The 19,132-nt window shown below is 39.5% G+C and overlaps 1 protein-coding gene across 1 annotated transcript in view; it reads left to right on the top strand.

The window, feature by feature from the left end:
- Window positions 1-5,040: 5,040 nt before the first annotated feature.
- The window catches only part of GALNTL6 (polypeptide N-acetylgalactosaminyltransferase like 6), a 240,001-nt gene continuing 225,909 nt past the window's right edge, over window positions 5,041-19,132 (top strand). The window contains exons 1-2 of the mRNA XM_020997862.2: window positions 5,041-5,220; window positions 11,515-11,698. Of these exons, the coding sequence (XP_020853521.2) occupies window positions 5,064-5,220; window positions 11,515-11,698 (341 nt within the window). The 5' untranslated portion in view covers window positions 5,041-5,063. The remainder of the gene's footprint in view (window positions 5,221-11,514; window positions 11,699-19,132) is intronic.

Below are 19,132 nucleotides of genomic sequence, written 5' to 3'. Positions count from 1 at the left end.
TGTGTATATATATATATAAATACATATATATACACACACATATATACAGAGAGAGAAGAAGAAGAAGAAGAAGAAGAAGGAGGAGGAGGAGGAGGAGGAGGGGAGGAGGAGGAGGAGGAGGAGGAGGAGGGGAGGAGAACAGAAGTTCTAGAGTAAAAGGCTTCAGGCACGGGCCCAACCTATACTTCCTTTTTTGGAACTTTGAGCATTAAGCATTTCATTTTAACAATCCATCACATAAAAATCACTATGAAATAGACAGAGGGCCTGAGATGAAAAGAAAGTCTCACCTTAGAAATATAATAAAGGGGCAGCTAGGTGAAGCAGTGTATAGAGCACTGGCCCTGGAGTCAGGAGGACCTGAGTTCAAATTTGGCCTCACACACATAACACTCACTAGCTGTGTGACTCTGGGCAAGTCACTTAACCCCAATTGCCTCATTAAAAAAAGAAAAGAAACATAATAAAACTTGATTACAGAGTTTCATCTGAGTTTTTATTATGTTTTAGCTTGTAAAATCCTGTCTTATAGATAGGTGGTAGGTGGGTAGATGGATGTATAAATGTATAGGAAGGAAGGAAGGAAAGAAGAAGGGAGAGATGGAGGAAAGGAGGAAGGGAAGAAAAGAAGAGAACAATTAAGCACTTCTCACGTGCCAGGCTCTATGCTAAGAATTGGGGTTACAAATACAAGGAAGCAAGACAGTCCCTGCCTTCAAGGATCTTATATTCCAATAGGAGGAAACAACACATCAAGGAGAACTGGAAGGAAGCAATGGCCTGGAGACCTGATTCTAGGCAAAATAAGGCAAAGGCTCACCTTTGAGAGGTGCTCATCCTAGGGTGTAGTCCAAGGTGGTGGTATGAATCATTCCAAGGAGAAATGCTGACTAGGGGAAGGTATTGGCAATTGGGAAGAGAGAAACAATTGTATACCTTGTCTGCATCTCTTAATGCTACTGCATTTTCATGCTTCAGTAGTTTGATAATCTCATTGGAATGGAAATCCCCTTGAAATGTGTAGAGATCATAGCATATCCATGCTACATGCTACAAAAAGATAAATTGACATCAGGTCCTCAGCACACTACAAATCCTGGCAATTATAACCTACCACTATTCCAATGGAGCTTAGACTTAGAACTTCCATAATGTTAATGAATTCACTTCTTTTTTGGCTTGATTACTCCCTCCAACAATCAAGCTCCAATATATCTGTGTCTTCTCATTCCATCAATTCAATTCAACAAACATTTTTTTAAAGTGCCTATTATATACCAGGCACTGACCCAGGCCCCAGAAATTGTTGTTGTTCAATTGTTTTTCAGTTGTGTCTGACTCTTTGTGGACCCATTCAGGGTTTTCTTGGCAAAGATTGTGGAGTGGTTTGCCATTTCCTTCTCCAGAACATTTTACAGATGAAGAAACTGAGGCAAACAGGGTTAAGTGGCTTGTCCAGGATCGAACAGCTAGTAAGTGTCTGAAGCTGGATTTGAAACCAGGTCTTCCTGATTCCAGGCCTGGCATTCTATCCACTGCACCACCTTAGCTGCCCTGGGCCCTAGAAATACAGAAACAAAAATGAAAACATTCCCGCCTTTAAGGAACTTATTTTTCACTGAGGTTTGGGGGAAGCAGTATGTAGTCAGATAAATTAAGGTAAAATATATACATTTAATTGCTTCTTCCCCTGTCCTCTCCCCTTTCCCCCTCCCCCTCCCCACATATACAGCTGGAAGGATCTGGAAATACCTGATACAACAGGCAGAATTTATATTGCATCATGAATGGAGCTAAGGCATAGAATTCTAGGTATGGACAATCTTGAAAGGCACAGAGGTGGGAGATGTGTTATTAAGCATGTATTGAGACTAGCAATTATGGCTGGAATATATTGTATTTGAGAATAAATAATATGTTTTTTCTAGAAAGATAGTTTGAAGCAAGATTGTGAAAGGCTTTAACTGTCCAACAAAAGAGTTCGTACTTTCTCATACATTCTAAACAATCAGACAATTGAACATTCTTAAATGGGAGAGTGTCAGACCTCTCTTTTAGGAACATGAGTTGGGCAACTGTACAGATCATGTCTATCTTCTCCTGTAAGGGCAATCTATACACTGAAAGCTTCCTCTAAGCCTTTTTAACATCTCAGGAGCATCACTACATGATTTAGGCTGTCCATCTCTTATCATTTATCCTTGGTCCATGACCAATCCCATTCTTCCCCAATCACATATTCCCCAATGCTATATTTTATAACAATAAGAGTTGGAATCTGAATATTGCATGTAAGTCGTTGTTAGAAATGCCCAATGGTATATTTGGTCTCATACCAAGTTTTCTGCAAACTTGCTTTACCCTATATCACACTTTTCTGAATTGTAAGTAAATATTGCTGGCAATTTTCTACCATTTTCATCATCATCATCCTTTCCAAATTAGTTTATATTTATAATTTTATTGCCCATGGTTGCCATATCTTTCTATTTGACACTATGAAATGAGACAGTCTCTGGGCTCATTCAACCTAGCGGTAATCGTTTTATTTTACTTAATTACTATAGGAAAAAGTTATAGTGTGTTTCCTTTCTTTTCCTTTCTTTTCCATTTTTGAAAATCATTAGCTTGTTTGAAAGGTCAACTTGGAGAAATTTTGATTGAACTTCGTGTTTTCTTTTCGTCTTCTTCCTACTTACTAATCTGTTGTTGATTTTAACCTTTGCTCAAGTCTGTGGATCTGACCACATGTAGAGCTATTTTTGAAATGACTCCACATTAGCAGCCACTTCCTGTCTTCAGAGACCTAGCTAATTTCATTTTTTGTCCTTGCTATTTCTAGCATCTTCTGACTCTCTCTTTGAAGAAAATATTTATAATATATTGCCCTGAGGCATCTATAAGTTTTTGGCCACTTTCATTTCTTAGCCTAAACCGTGTTTTAAACATATTTTTTCACTATCTTCCCATATGCCCACCTTTGCATTGTAGGCACTAATTATTAATAATTATAACAATACATACACACATATTATGTATGCATATATGTATATATGCCAACTTGTTTTAGAGCGACTTGTTGACTTATTTATACAATTTGTCTGTCTCCTTATCATCTGCAACATATTTGAAAAACGCATTGCAGTTATCTTCATGGTAATTTTTTAAAACTTACGCTTATAATGAGCATTAAAGAAGCCAAGTGACCAAGTATCTCATAAAATTCTGTAGTGTTTGGGGCTTTTTTTGCCATTGAGTACATGAAGAAACCAATTCTGACCACTCCTCTATTTGCTTCTTCAAGGACAACCTGCATCCTTCCATTTAACTGTAGCTTCCTTATACCTCATAATTTTATTTCTAGCAAGAATTTAAATATTGTTTTAATAAGCATACATAGGGAACATTAGAACTCATCAAACCCAACCCCTTCATTTTTAGATAATAAAACTGACACACAGAAGAGTTGAGTAAGTTACCCAAGGTCACATACAACTCCCATTAATATCATGTCATCTCCTTAGAACTTGATCTTTCATTTTGAGAACCAATAGTTAATGGTTTTAGATGGTCTGAGAATTCTCCTTCCTACCTTTCTAGGACTCTGCTTCTATCACTGCTAAAGCATAAAGAGGCCCCATAGGATGGAAGGTCATTTGTACAGTTATGCCTTCCACATCATGGCTTGCCCTGTCACGGTTCTGATACATAGTAGGTCAGCATAAGAAATTAAATGGGAATTTTTTTAGCATTTTATAGAAGATGCAAGATGACACAACACAGAAAAAGTTTAGAAACTCAGAAGTATATAAAATGTGTGCATAGTATTATATATCAACATATTTTATCTTTTAATACCATAATAACTCGGGCTTCTTCTCTGGTATAAAGAGAGGGCCAAAAAAAATTTACACAGATTTTCCATATCACAGGGGTGCCATGCCCCTAACCCCTGCAATGTAGAAAGGAGAATCGCATTTCCCTTTGAGCCTGATAGAACCTAAAAGAACTTTGTACTCTGCTGGCATAGGCTTTGAGAAACCAGGTCACCTCTCCACTGCATTGAAGCATCAAAATAGCATTTTTGTGGGGGTGGTTTCTTACAGCTTCAATATCTACATCCTAAATGTTGGTGACAGAAAGGGAGGATCTAAAATATGTAAACATAGTCAAGTTTTCTCTCCTCCAGCATTAGACAACTATGCTTGTTTATAACAAGAAAAATTCTCACTTTCTCAGGCATTCGTTCCAAAGCAGTCAATTATTTTGTCTTTCATAAGTGATTTTCCCTGAGGTGATTCATTCTTATTGTGTGTTTTTAATTAGCAAAGGGCATGTTTCCAAATTCTCTGCTTTTTTATCTTAAGCACAGCCATGTTCAATGACATGGAATGCTATGGAACACTACAATACATTTTATTTGAAACTCAACTAGTCATTCACTTCACATAGTATCGAGTTTCTAGATTCATTTGCTAGCTTGCTGCTCTTTTTTGGAGGGGGGGGAGGTGGAGAAGAGGGAGAAAGGAACCCATTTCAGTCATGCAGATTCCATGGTTAATTTTTTCCCCTCATTATTTTCCACACATCTTCTATCAAACTGAATATAGGTGGGAAGACTGGCTGGAAAGGGCACCATTTGCGTAATTCATCTGGCTTTGGGTAATGGGAACTAGAAAGCTGATGAACACCTTGCAGTTGTTCTAGCCAGGATTAAAGGCGGATGGCAGGGCTCCAACGACCTCTGTGCAGGGAAAGGTCTAGGATATCAGTGACTTCCTCTGTGTTCAAACAAAGGGCAACATTTGGAGCTTAAAAAGCATCTTGGAAAGTATAAACAAAAGGACAAGAAACCTCTGGACCTACAGTCATAGTAATGCCTCCTCACTGTCCCTTGGGGTCAGGAAAAGGGAAGGGCTGAGTTTTTGTAATAAACTAGGAGACAAATTCTCCTTTCTTTATCCCATAAATATGACTTCATTAACTGTTCTGCTAGAGTTGACCATATGTATTCTTTACTTCTTCCTTTTCCAGAGCACCTGAAAGATAAATTGGAAGAATATATGGCCCGGTTTTCCAAAGTGAGAATTGTTCGAACCAAAAAACGGGAAGGACTGATCCGAACCCGACTCTTGGGTGCATCTATGGCAAAAGGAGAAGTTTTAACCTTCCTAGATTCTCACTGTGAGGTCAATGTGAACTGGCTGCCTCCTTTGCTTAGTAAGTACACAGTTTACTAACTGGAATTCCTGAGAAGTCAACAAAAATATAACAAATATTGACTATATACCAGGCACTGCACAAGGCTTTTAAGATGGTGAAAACAAAAATGTAGTCGCTGCCCTCAGGAAATTTATATTCCATAGGGAGGCACACTATGTACATGGGTAAGTATAACTCATTGTCATACTTCACTCATGTCCCAAATCCATATTCTCATCTACTTTTTGGTGAAGTGAGTTTCTCTTGGGATTCTACTTGTTTTGCAATTATTATAGGATAAGAAATGCTTTTTGAAAGCATTGTTTGAGAGGAAGGAGAGACTTGAAATTTAAACTTACACCAGGACTGGGAAAGTAAATGGTTAGCTAGAAAACTGAAAAAGAGAACAATCATCTCTCCAGATGGCACCTTTTACAGTTGGTCTCCCCAACCTAGCCTCAGGTTGGAAAACCCTTGCTGTGAGAAATTTCTCCCATAGTTTCTCTCACAGTAGCCATGCTCACCAGACAGTCACTAAAAGGAAGCTCATTTGTAAACATGAGCTCATCAGTAAATACAATGGAAAGGACCTCAGACGCCATCTAGCCCAAGATGAGCAAGCTGAAAGTTAGATGGGTTATTGTCACATCATTTTTTGAGCTGAATCCTGGCACACCTTCACTGGCATGCTACTCTGAAGACTCCTTGTGGGGTGGAGGGGAACTTGGATTCCAAAGGTTATATGAATGGAGCGCTTACTTTAGTGGGTCCTACTAAATGCCAAGGCTTTGAATATGTTTCTGGTGTCAGACTGCGTACTAAAAATCTTTCTCACCAAAGCTCCAAGAAGTTCTTCATCAAATTGCCTTCAAGGTGATCCATTTTTCCATTAGAAACATTCTCGAAGACTGGATCGTAACAAAAGGGGTCACAATCTCTCTAAGTTGTGCACCAACAGAATACCAGATAATATATTTTAAAATAACAAGATCTTTTTTTCAGTTCTACCAATGTTTCAAGATGACCAAGACAACATTTTTCTCTCTACCTAGCTGCCTTCTATAAACTTATAAAATGTCATATTTATACAGCCTATTCCAGTGCTTTGTTGTGACCTCGAGGCGAACAATAGTTCTTGAGGCTATGTCATTGGATTACAATCAGCAGGGGTCTACCAATCAGAAAATGATTATCAATCTAGAAATAGAAGAGATCTTAGAAGACTTCTAGTTCAATTCCTTATTTAACAGAAGAGGAAACTGAGGCCCAGTGAGTTTAAATAATTTACCTAATGTCATGCAAGTGTCAGAGGTAGGATAGGAACCCCTCTTAGGACTGGACGCAGCAAGACTGATTTTTTTTTCCAACTAACACTTGCGTCTACATCTCAGTTTCTAAGGAATCAAGTATATAGACTTGTAATGGGAAATAGAAATTCAGGTGTAATCCCAAGGTGTAAAATGAACCAAAGTAAGCTGTATCTCCTCCTGTTTCCTCACTTTGAATGATATGTCAAGATATTGATAGAAAATACTGGCTCCCACTCCAGAGCCAGTATTCTTTCCAAGGCTTTCAGTACAGGCCTGATGATAAGTTTAGGTAGGCTAGAAAAGCTGATCATCACAAGTCTGATCAACAGATAATGGTATGTTTGGATCCTAGACCCAACTCATAGAAACCATAGAAGAATTTAAATCCCCACACATGAAGGAAGTCCCCACAAATCACGAGTCTTTGAAGTTACTAAATCAATGTTTACATAGCACCTTTCTTAAAGACCGTTTTTTAAATGTAGAGTTATATGCAATATGTCTTAATGAAAAGATGGAGTGGAAGAGGAGGAGGGTTGGCATATTCTTCATCAAAGCTTTAATTAGCAAGAACTAATTGCAAGTGATTTAAGCTAAGAAGCAGATTCGAGTTCTGTTCTAGCTAAACTGTATTTTTTTAAGTGAAGTCAGAGCTGAGTCCAGCAAGAGCAAGAAATATACAGTAAACTGGAAAACATTTTTTTTAATTCTTAGTGTGCCAATATTGTACTCCCTCCTATTCTCCCAGATTCCACTAAATCAGCTTTTGTTGTAAATATGTCCTTGGCCTTGGAGTAAATGCCAATAACAACTGCCTTCACAATGGGCCCTTCAGAAAGGATGATTTGCTATTGACTCAGGCTTTGGATTCCAGCTAGAACCAGGAAAGCTCCATTAGTCAAAGATGGGGAAAGAATCAATTGTAAATGGTACAGGATTTAATACGGGAAACAATGCAACCCTCCCCTCAAGCATCCCCAAACCTGCATACATCAGACTGCCTAGCCATCCTAATCAAGAGAGGAGTACCTCCAAACATGTTGCCAAGAATCCTTTAAGATTTTAATTAAGAGTATCTTGTACAAGGGCATAGCAATTTAGAGTTTCATCAGCAACGGTCACCATCTCTCAAAAACGAACCAAGTGTGCTGACATCTGAATACTCAATGAAGGCAGGAAAGTACCTAATGGATTTCTTAACCCAAGCAACCTACTAAATGTCAATAGCAAAGTCCCTGAAAGTCCCTCGGATTGTTTAGCATACACCTAACCTCCAAAATAGAATTGGCTCCTTTCCTGATTAAAGTAGTTTATTTCCTCCTCGACCTGGTCAGTATAAGAAGTGACTCAATCCAAGGATCACTATCAATTTTTTTTTCCTTTATCGGCATTTGGTCATAGCATTCCAAATGAGGAAACAAGAGAAGTCTCAGCAAACCTTGGTTCATTTTACACCTTAGGATTGTACCTGACATTTTATTTCTTATTAGTAGTCTACATGTTTTGGCCAATGTGGAAATATGTTTTGCATAACTGTATGTATATAATGGGTATCATATCTCTTGACTTCTTGATGGGTAGAGGAGGGCGTGGAAGGAGAGAAAGAATGTGGAACTAAAAATAAAATTTAAATTTAAAAAAATAGCCCATATGTTTGATTCCCCAGAAACTGAAGCATAGGTTAGTCACCCTGTGTCCACCCCCTGTGTCCATCCCTATGTCCATTCCCAATCTGGCCCACCTGGATCAGTTAACAGGAAATTTGATGGCAAGCTAATTTAACAGACTCATTCCCTTTGCCCTTCCTCTGCTCTGGATTCCATATCAGTCAAGTTCTTGTCAATCTATCCCAGATCTGCATTTCATTGAAGTAAATAGTTGAAACCATAAGGCTGAAAACTCCTGCAGAGGTGATAGAATGAACCTATTTAATTCAAGGATTAAGAGTCTCCTCCTTCAGGGCCACCTGTAGAAGAAATATGTTTCAGATAAAAACTGAAATCCATTATAGGATTTATTTGTGACTGGCAAAGGGAAAGTGCTGTTTGTGGAGAGGTATCGATGTTGGGACTGTGGCCCCTCAGCGGCTCCTCTCTCTCATTGATTGTGAATAGGGACAAGAAAAAAAAAATGGACCTCACAAGCCATCCACTCCAGTCCTTTCATATTTCAAATGAAAAAAATGAGGTCCAAGGTCTTTAAGTCACTTGCCTAAGGTCACAAGTAGTGTAAGGTAGGATTAGAAACCAGGTCTTTTGACTTCAAAGTAGTGGTGGATGAAGTGGAGAGAGCCCTGGGTCTGCAGTCATTAAAACTTGAGTTCAAATACAACCTCAGATACTTTCTAGCTGTGTAACCCTGGGCAAGTCACTTTACATCCATCTGCCTCGATTTCCTTATCTGTAAAATGGAGATAATAACAACAATAATAATATCTCCTTTTCAGCTTGTTGTTAAGCTCAAATGAGATATTTTAAAGTGACTGCCCCAGTACCTAGCACATTTTAGATATTTCATCCCTTCCTTCTTTCTCTCTTCCTTCCTTCCCTCCTTGTTTCCTTCCTTTCTTCCTTCTTTCATTCCTTCTGTCCTTCCCTCTTTCTTCTTCCTTCCTTCCCTTCTTCCCCTTTTTTCCTTCTTTCCTTCCTTTCCCTTTCTTCCTTCCTTCAAAGCCAGTGTTCTTTCCACTATACTATGAGCAGTAGGAGCATAAAAGGGAACTCTGTGGTCTGAGAAGCAGTGGAAAGAGTGTAAACAAAATGAAGTCACAAGACCAGCCTGGTACAGTGGAAAAAGCAAAGACTTGGGATACCTGGTTCTAACTCAGTCTCTGCCACCTACTAACTGTATGAACCTGAGTAAGTTACTTAACTTCTCTGGTCCTGTTTCCTCATTTATACAATGGCAGGGGGCAGGAGAAATAGATGGCCTCTGAAATCCCAGTTCTAAAAGCAAAAATATCTATGACTTGAGATATCACCTAGGTGAGCTCAGGTTGGGAAGCAATGTGGTACAGTGGCAAGCACCCTGACTCTGGAATCAGAACTGTGTTCAAATGCTGCCTGTGTGACTCTGGGAAGGTCACTTATTCTACCTCAACCCCAGTTATTTCATCTATAAAATGATAGGATTGGCCTCTATATGACCTCTGAGGTCCTTTTCATCTCTAAATCTAGGACCCTCTGACTAAGATAGGTTACCTCTCTGACCTCAGAAACCTGTTTCCTCATCTGTAAAAAGAGAAGACTGAACTAGACAGTCTCTGAGATCTCTTGCAATTCTAGATCTAGGAGCCTACTGTGTGCTCTGGATACATCAGAAGTAAAACAACAGGGAGCTTCTGAGTCAGTCATGGACAGCCAATTGTTGCCTTATAAGCTGAGAAAATTCCTATAGAACAAAGCAGCGATTTCACTGGGGAGGACATTTCATTGCTGACATAAGTAATATTTATGGCAGATCATATATTTGGGAACACACTTGTTCTTTTATCAGTGCGGGGAACTAAACTCCCTCTACCAAGAGAGATGGCAACTTCTTCTGGAGCACTAAGAGCTTCAGTGACCACCCCAGGACCACAAAGCCAGTATGTTTCAAAGGCAAAACTGGAACCTAAATCTTGCTGACTTTGAAACCTACTTTCTGTCTGCCAGAGGTAGTTTAGAGATCCATAAATGCCTGAGTGGTCTAATCAGGAAGGTAAAAAATACGAGTTGAGTATAGGCAGATGAAAATATAAATTCCAAATTTTGGAAACAAAGAGATGTGATTCTGGGTAGTCATTATTGGATAAAATGTGTTTGTGGAAAGTAGATAAACTTTGAATTCACTTAGAAATTCCTTGAATCTTGAAGCACTGTGACCCAATATTACCCAGCTTTTTTTTTCTTTTCTTCCTCACAAGAAGAAAAAATGATTGCCAATGAAAATGAAGGAATGGAAATGACAGATGTGTAGTACATTTCAGTATTATTTACCTTTCCTTTGGTGAACATATTTAAATATAGTTGATAACACATGTCTAATCCAAAGAGCTGCCAAAGAGCAAAAAGGAGCTGATGTGGGCACTTGTCCCTCTGCCAAGTAATATTAACAGCTAATTATAACCACAAGTTGAAGACACATTCTTGAGAAAGAGAAAGACATTATGTATGGGCCTTAACTCTTTGTGTTTTCTATAATATTTCCCCCATGAGGGCTTTTGCACTCAAAGTATGCTATACTCAACTATTAGGGAATATTGTTTCCGCTATCAGAGCACAGCAGAGAAATGACAGACAAGATGTCCACAGGTAAACCTTTAGCCAATAGCAAAATCAAGAACAGAGCTCACTGCCCAAACTGCCTTCCATCATCTTAGATATGGTGAGGGGGAAGTTAAAGCTTTGGGGAAGCCATTTTTTCTTACTAATAAACAGAGTGGGATATCTGAAAACCAAGGGCAAAGATCACCTTAACACTAGCTGTGTCAGGCTTCGTGGCCAAGAATTTAATGTTCAGACTGTCAACATGAGAAAACAGAGCGATCTTACCTGCAGCTACTCTCAGAGTCAAAGCTAAATAACTTTGCTGTTAAATATTTACATCCCAGAACCCCCAGAATGAGGTCCAGTATTTCCTCAGCAGGTCGTAGCTGTACGGTTGAAGAAATTCAAGTGCTGTTTTTATTCTGTGCATGTCTGCTGCATGCTAAAATGACAGATTGGGGCCAGAGCCGAGAAGAAAAGTGACAGAGAGAGAGCCAGATGGATTTTTGCAGGTCTCCCTGGGATGTAACTTTCTTAAAGGAAAATACAGCCACTCTAATTGTCCCTAATCACTGTCCCATTGTGTTAAGTCTGCTTTCAGATGGACAGTTCCTGCAAATTTCAAAAGCAGAGTGATTTCAGGGCTTAAGGTTGAACATTAGCAAGAATCTATATGCTAGTCTTTGCCAAAATATGATCGATGACCTGACCAGATCTGTCTTTCCCTGTTGTGTGTATGTGTTTTTATCTTTCAGACCAAATTGCCCTAAATCACAAAACTATTGTGTGTCCCATGATCGATGTCATCGACCACAATCACTTTGGGTACGAAGCCCAGGCTGGGGACGCCATGAGAGGAGCCTTCGACTGGGAAATGTACTACAAAAGAATCCCCATCCCTCCAGAGCTCCAGAGAGCAGATCCCAGTGACCCTTTTGAGTGAGTATCAGCTAAGGAAATGCCAAGGGATCAAGGGTGGGCACAGGGTAAACCATTTTAAGCATGCCAAGCTAGGGACTACTCCTGAGAACAATCACTCCTAATTAAAAGCAATAAAGCAGGTGGCCACAAATTGCGCAAGAATGGAGAAAGGTCAAAACAACCTGTTGTGGACTATTACAAGCTGGACTGCATGCATGTCATTTCCCGGTCTCAGGCTTTGCTGAGAGTTTGGGAAAGTGTGTTACTGTGTGTAAAATAAAGGAAGAGAAGGGCCTGAGTAATAGGAGAGAAATGAAGAAGGAAAGGAGATATATGGCTACTAAAGGTATTTCCTTTATTTTTCCCTAAAGGATTCTCTGAACCGACTATCTTATTATTTCTTCACTGGGAATAGATGCACCAGTCTCTGAGGCTTCATTCTGTTAGTAAATGCCCTAGTTATGATGGATGGCATCACTCCTTTGTATGTGTTACTGTAATTTAAACACAGGAGTACCAAACCAAAACAGCATCAAGCTGACTAGTAAATCATCTTTGATAAGCCCATTCCTGATCCCAACATTGCATAGATCAGATAATTTACAGTAATGACCTGCCAACTCCTTGAAAACCCCATCTATTTTTATTTCTAGCCCCTCTCCCTTGTCATGGGGATTTACGCTCATCAGCAGAGGGGAGTGGGAAGACATGGCTTAGTCTGGCAAACTGCACTGAAAGCCAGCCCAGAAATTTGCCTGGAGATACCTGCCAACTGCTGCCAGCCGTTCACCCTGTTCTTTCCCATTAAAACCTCTGTAATGGTATATTTAAAACACACACACACACACACACACACACACACACACACACATTCTAAATCCCTGCATTCGTGACTTTACATTCTTCTCTAGAATGGGTATAAATCATGATTTGCAACCTGTTTCTAACAGCACAGCAGGGTTTAAAAATATGCACTGGGGAGTTTGCGTTCCCCCACATTGTCACATCAATGAAAGCTGGCATTTGATAAACATCAATGTATTTTCCCCTCCATTCCACTCAATTTCTAGCCACTAGGGACCTTTTTTTTCCCCCTAAATAAGCCCTTATGGATACAACCTGGAAATGAATTTCAAAAGTGATTAGTGTAATGAAGGAGGGGAAAGAATATTTCTTTTGAGGGCTGCAGCTCACTGATTAGGTATCTAGAACTTCAGAATGTGGGTCTTTCCAGACTTCAAATTCTCAACCAATTACTATGTAGTTTGTGCAGAGAAATGAAGTCCCTACATTATGCTCCCAACTGTTCTGGTAAATATCCAAGTGCACAGAGACGTTCTAGAGAAATAGATTCCATGTTTACTTTTGATCTGAGTGGAGAACCTACCAAGAATTTGTAGTACACCCTGCAGACATCTGTGCTGAGGGCTGCTTATCTTAGAAAAACAGTCAAGCTTATCAGGAGCCCAAGATAGGACTCCGGATCCAGAAGACACCACTCTGAGAACCTAGAGGCAGATAAAGTATAACTTGTTAGAGGATAGTGATACCTGGTCTGTCATATGGGCAGCTGTATACCCACTGTATGCATATCATATGTGGTTGTTTTATTTCCAGGGACATCATCTGACTCGTAAAATATTTTCAACTGTGCGTAATAGGGAGCTGAGTAAAATGGAGTTTCATTGTATTACCATTGGGATTATTCTCTGCTAAGGTCAGATACAAATGTCACCAGGGGAACCTCAAATAGAGAAAATTGAAAAAGAAAAAAAAGAAATTCACAGGCCTGCACTGACAGTCAGAATTGTTGTCAAGTAGCCTTTTGCTAGGGCTGTGACAGTATTAGACACTTTGTTGAACTCAGTAACCGAGCAAGTTGATAAGCTTTAGAATTAAATTACCTCTTGTTTCTGTCAGCCACTTAGGTGGCTGCTGTACTGTCAAAATTGCATTCTCCTATTGCTGCCTGTGTTTCTGCTTAAGACCCCCCTTTATTCTTAGGGATGTGTGCGCTTCAGTATTTGTAATAAATGCAGCTTCAAGTAGGTGTCTGCTTTGATCTTAAAAACCAGCATTGGCCTTCACAGTTGGATAAGAGTGTTTACCAGAGCAGTGTCCAAGAAATCCCATTATACCCAGAGCCACCAGCTTGCTCGTACAGAGCCTGGCTTTTGGTTAAAATTTGCTTTCCTGGGCCTAGAGTTTTAAATAGAGCCTTAGTATATGTGTCCCCTTCTCTCCTCTATATCTCCCTTCACTCCCTTTTTCCTCTTCCCCAGTCATCCTCTCCCTTTTCTCTCTTCTCTATCCTGTAATATCTCTGCCCTCTCTCCTCTAGTTTTCCTTCCTTTCTCCTTCCCCTCTCACCTCATTTTCTCCCCTTTATTGTTCATGTTTTAAGATGCTTCAGCCCAAGTTTAGGTTCTATGTTAATGAACAGAGATCTGTGGTAGCAGGGTAAGGTGGAAGGCAAAAAGAGGGGTCAAAAACAGTATACATCACAATTACATATTCTTTCCACACTATATATGTGTAAAAAACAATTTTGTACTGTGTATGAAGAAGCTCATCTGTATGAGCTTTGTTTTTCTGGTTTAGTCAGTACAGTCAATACTTGTTTGAACCATTAGAGATTGTGAACCCCCTGCCTGCTAGAGCATAAAGCATAGTGGAAAGATTGTTGGATCTCTTGACAACAGACTTAGGTTCAAATTCTGACTATGCTACTTAATCACTATCTGATTTTAGGTAAATCCTTTACCACTCCATGGGCTACAATTCCCTCACCTGTGGAAAAAAAAAGCATTTAGTCCTTACAACAACCCTGAAAGGTAGGGGCTACCCATTTTAAAGTGGAGGAAACTGAGGCAAACAAAGGTTAAGAGACTTGCCCAGGGTCACACAGGTATTAAGGGTCTGAGGTCAGATTTGAACATAGGTCTTCCTGTCTCCAGATCTAGCACTCTATCCACTCCATCACCTAGTTGCTGTAAATGGCATGTAGTTGTATTAGAAGGCTTCTAAAGCTTTCTTGGTACCTCCTAACTCAAAATCTATGATCTTATTAAATAAAATCCAAACTCCTTAGCCTACCATTGATAAGAATAGCCTACATTTATATAGTGATTCAAGGTCTGCAAAACTTTACAAGCATTATCTCTGTAGATTCTGACAACCCTGTGAAAAGTAGGTGCTGTTATTAATCCCCTTTTTTACAGATGAGGAAACTGAGGCTCAAATATCACATAATTAGTTTCTGAGATGGCATCAAATTAGTGTCTTTCTGACTCCCAAGTTCAGTGCTTTAGCTATTATACCTCGCTACCTCCACATACGTGCTCTGAGCCTTCAAAGCTCTCTCCAACTGGGTCCCTAACTACCTTTACCAAATTATCTTCAATAGCCTCATACAGGGACTCTCAATTTCCAGCCATGTTAACTTATTCATTATCCCCTAAACATGCCCACTCCCTACTGTGCTTTCACTCATACCATTTCCCCAATTAGGACTGCCTACTCCACAAAGCTCTTCTTATTTAGGGGCTGCCCTTGATTAAAAGCCCAACTCTGCTCTTCCAGGAAGTCTTTCCCAAATAAACTAGTATTTCTGCTGGATGTCCGTAGCATAGATTGTCTATACCACTCATTTGGCACCTCCCTCATGCTACCTACTGGTGTTCTTTTTGTTTTCCTGTATACATGTGTTTCCCACAAGATTCCCGTTGGAACTATTTAAGTATAGGGACCGTGTCTTGGATCGTTTTTATCCTTAATGCCTAACACAGAGTCTGGCAGTACAGATGGTCAGCCATGCACACAGTGAAGTGGTTCAACAACACTTACTTACGATTATTATAACCAATCAACAAATATTTAAGTGCCTCATAAATCAAGCATTTTCAAGGCATTGGGGAAACAAAGATAGAAGTTCAATGGTCCCTACCTTACCTTGAAGGAGGTTCCATTGTCTACTAGGGACACAATAGGTACAAATGTAAGTGAGGGATTGGGCTGGACCTGTGGTTTCACTGGGAAAGAGAAACTCCCTGGTAAGGAAACCCCCTCTTCCAATACAAGTGGGCATCTTTTCTATAACTTAGAGTTTTGGAGTAGAGCATGGTCGAGCATCCTGGTAATCCCTGCCACAGGGAGGCTGAAGTTGGTAGGCTTACTTGAACTCAGAAATTCTGAGCTCTACTAAGCTAGCCAATTACATGTCTGAACTAATTCTGGTCCCATATGAACTCGTCCGGAGTGCAGGACCACCAGGCTTCTAAGGTGAACCAGACCTAGTCAGGAACAGAACAGGTCAAAACTCTCATGCCAATTACAAGTGTGAATGAATGTGGTTTCTGCACTTAAAGTCTAGATGCAATATGAAGTTGTTCAGTTATTTCGGTCAGTGTCTGACTCTATATAACCCTATTTGGGGTTTTCTTGGCAAAGATACTGGAGTAGTTTGCCATTTCCTTCTCCAGCTCATTTTACAGATGAGAAAACTAGAGGTTAAGTGACTTGCCCAGGGTCACACAGCTTGTAAATGTCTAAGGCCAGATTTGAACTCAGGTTTTCCTGACTCCAGACCAGGCCCTCTACCCACTGCACCACCTGGCTGCCCTGCAATAGAAAGACACATTTTTAAAAAATCAAATCTTATAATTTTAGAATTCTTTAGGGCACTGAGGGCTAAGTAACATCCACTAGGTCACATAGCCAATATGTGTTAAAGGTGGAACTTGAACCCCAGGTCTTGCTGAGTCCAAACACAGCTCTCTAACCACTATGTCATGCTCTATAAATACACAAAATATAGAAAAAATAGATACAAGATAATTTTGGCAAGTGTTCTCAAATCTCACTTCCATGTAAAAATCATAATTCTTAATATCTACCAATCATTCTTCATGACACTGATACTAACAGCCTACCAATTTTTTTGTCCCAGGCCACCATTCACTGTGGTATTTTTTCACTGATACCTGAAGGGACAGTGTTTAATGAAAAGGCAACTTTTGTTCAGAACCCAACACAGCTGAAAGCTGGCTTTTAACTCCAAAAGCTCCCCTAACTCATGACTACTCTGAGAGTTTCAGATGGTAGAGCTGCTAGGCACAAGAACCTGATTATTCTGATTGAATTAAGCTCTCATAAAGAGTAAGCATAGGTCATTTTCAAGATTTACATGAAAATTAAAGGTCAGTCAAATCTCCTAGAAAGTGTTAAATACAGTTGCCCTCATTTTTATGTGGTTCCACATTACATTGGAGAAACCATTTCTATTGTCCTCATATCTTTGTACTCAAATTTCCAGCACACAATAACATACAAAATCTTGGCAGTATATTTTAAATTCCCACGTTGAGTGCAGGACATGTAATTAGGGAAGGCCACGATTCATTGGAATTTGGGAAATCACCAGGTCCAACCTGATTTTCTTGTAGATGAAGACACTGAAACTCAAAAAATTATAGAATCATAGATTGTCACTGGAATGACCTTAGAGGTTATCTAGTCTAACCTCCTCATTTTACCAACAAGGAAAATGAGGCCCAGAAAGGTTAAATGACTTGTCACATAGCTAGTTAATGGCAGAGTCAGAATGGGAACACAAATCTCCTGATAACCAACATAATGTTCATAAGACTGCACCATGTTGCCTCAGTTTGAAAGTTCACCTGGTAACCTAAAGAGTGTAACCTTATTGTGTGTGTGTGTGTGTGTGTGTGTGTGTGTGTGTGTGTGTGTAATGGTAGTATCCCCTAGATTTTTGTTCTATTTTGAGTCTTTTCTAGATTGAACAGGATTCTTTTGTCGAAGGCAGAAAATTGGTAGTCCATCATCGATGGTACCACAAAATGCTCAGTCTCGGAAAAGCCATTTAGTATCCCTACGCCTGTATTTCAACCTGTACAAAAGCAGGATCACGTCATATACCAACTACTTGCAGTGTGAGATACTCTCCTTAGCTTAGTGAAAAAACAAAAGAATTGGCCTTGGAGGCAGGAAACCCTAGGCTCAAATTTCACCTCTAACACATACTAGCTATGTGACCCAAAGAAAGTGATTTAACTTCTCAGTTTAACAGGCAGCTCTCTCTAAGTCTATAAAACACAAAGTAGATGCCAGTCTGAATTGTTAGAGGGTGTGCCCTACATCAGTGGTGACAGATTTCAAATGGAAATAGGTCCACTAAACAGTACATAAGTACCAATGCAGCTGCATGTTGACTTAAAAAAACTGTATATTAACATTATCTGTGTTCTACTGTATTTAAATTTATTTTGTTAAATATTTCTCAATTATAGTTTAATCTTCTTTGGGTTGTCTTTTATTTGACAACTCTGCCCTACAACAAATAAATACCTACACCAAAGAAATGGAGGACAGAAGGAAAATGTCCAAATGCTGAATCATATATCATGATGAACAGTCAGGAGAACTGAGCTCTACTCAAACATCACTAACTTCACCCGCCTTGATTTCCTCATTAGTAAAATTAGGTTGTTGGATTAGATGTTCTCTAAGGTTGCTTTCAGCATTACAATTTTGTTGGCATGTTAAATGTTTTTGAGTTTAATTTATTCGCCTGGCATGACCTGGTATAATACAGGACAGAATTTTGAAAACTGTCCAAGAACCTCGGAGGTGGAGAGAATCTCAGAGTCCATCTAATGTAACACATATCTAACCAGAAATCACCTCTACTCTTTTGCCAGTGAAGAACTTCTCATTACTTATTAACCTCTGGAGAATTCATAGGAAACAAACCATATAAGATGAATGTGGGAAATGCTTCAAGCAAAGACGATATCTCAGTGAACATCATAAATTCGTAATAGAGAAAATATAAATACAATCAATGTCAAAGTACCTTCGGCAAGAGAGGGCAGCCTAGTGAGTGTCAGAGAATTCATCGTAAATATAAATCCTATAAATGGAACAAATGTGTGAAAGCCTTCAGCCAAAGGAGATATACTGCTAAGCATCAGAAACTGCACAAGAGAGAATCTTTAGGTAGGATAAACAACTTGGTCAACTCGAGCAATTTCATGTTAGAGAGAGCCTACAAATGTAAAACACGTGGAAAATCTTAGCTGACTCAGGAAGTCAGGTGGCACAGTGGATAGAGCACTAAGCTAGGAACCAGGAAGACATCTTCATAATTTCAAATCCAGCTTTGGACACTCACTACCTGTGTAACCCTGAGCAAGTCACTTAACCCTGTTTGCCTCAGTTGCCTCATGTGTAAAATGAGCTGGAGAAGAAAATGGCAAACCACTCCAGCATCTAATATTCAGTATCCAGTACCAAGAAAATTCCAAATGGGGTCATTAAGAGTTGGACACAAGCAGAATAACTGAACAGTACAGTACATCCCTTACTCAGCATCAGATAATTTATAGAGAGAGACTTGATACAATTAATATGTAAAGTCTTCAGCCAGTGGGG

This window comes from Phascolarctos cinereus, unplaced genomic scaffold (assembly GCF_003287225.1).
Source record: "Phascolarctos cinereus isolate Bilbo 61053 unplaced genomic scaffold, phaCin_HiC Scaffold_9;HRSCAF=440, whole genome shotgun sequence".
Lineage (NCBI taxonomy): Eukaryota > Metazoa > Chordata > Mammalia > Diprotodontia > Phascolarctidae > Phascolarctos > Phascolarctos cinereus.
Note: the sequence above shows the minus strand (reverse complement) of the source record. Positions and strands in the feature narration are given on the sequence as shown.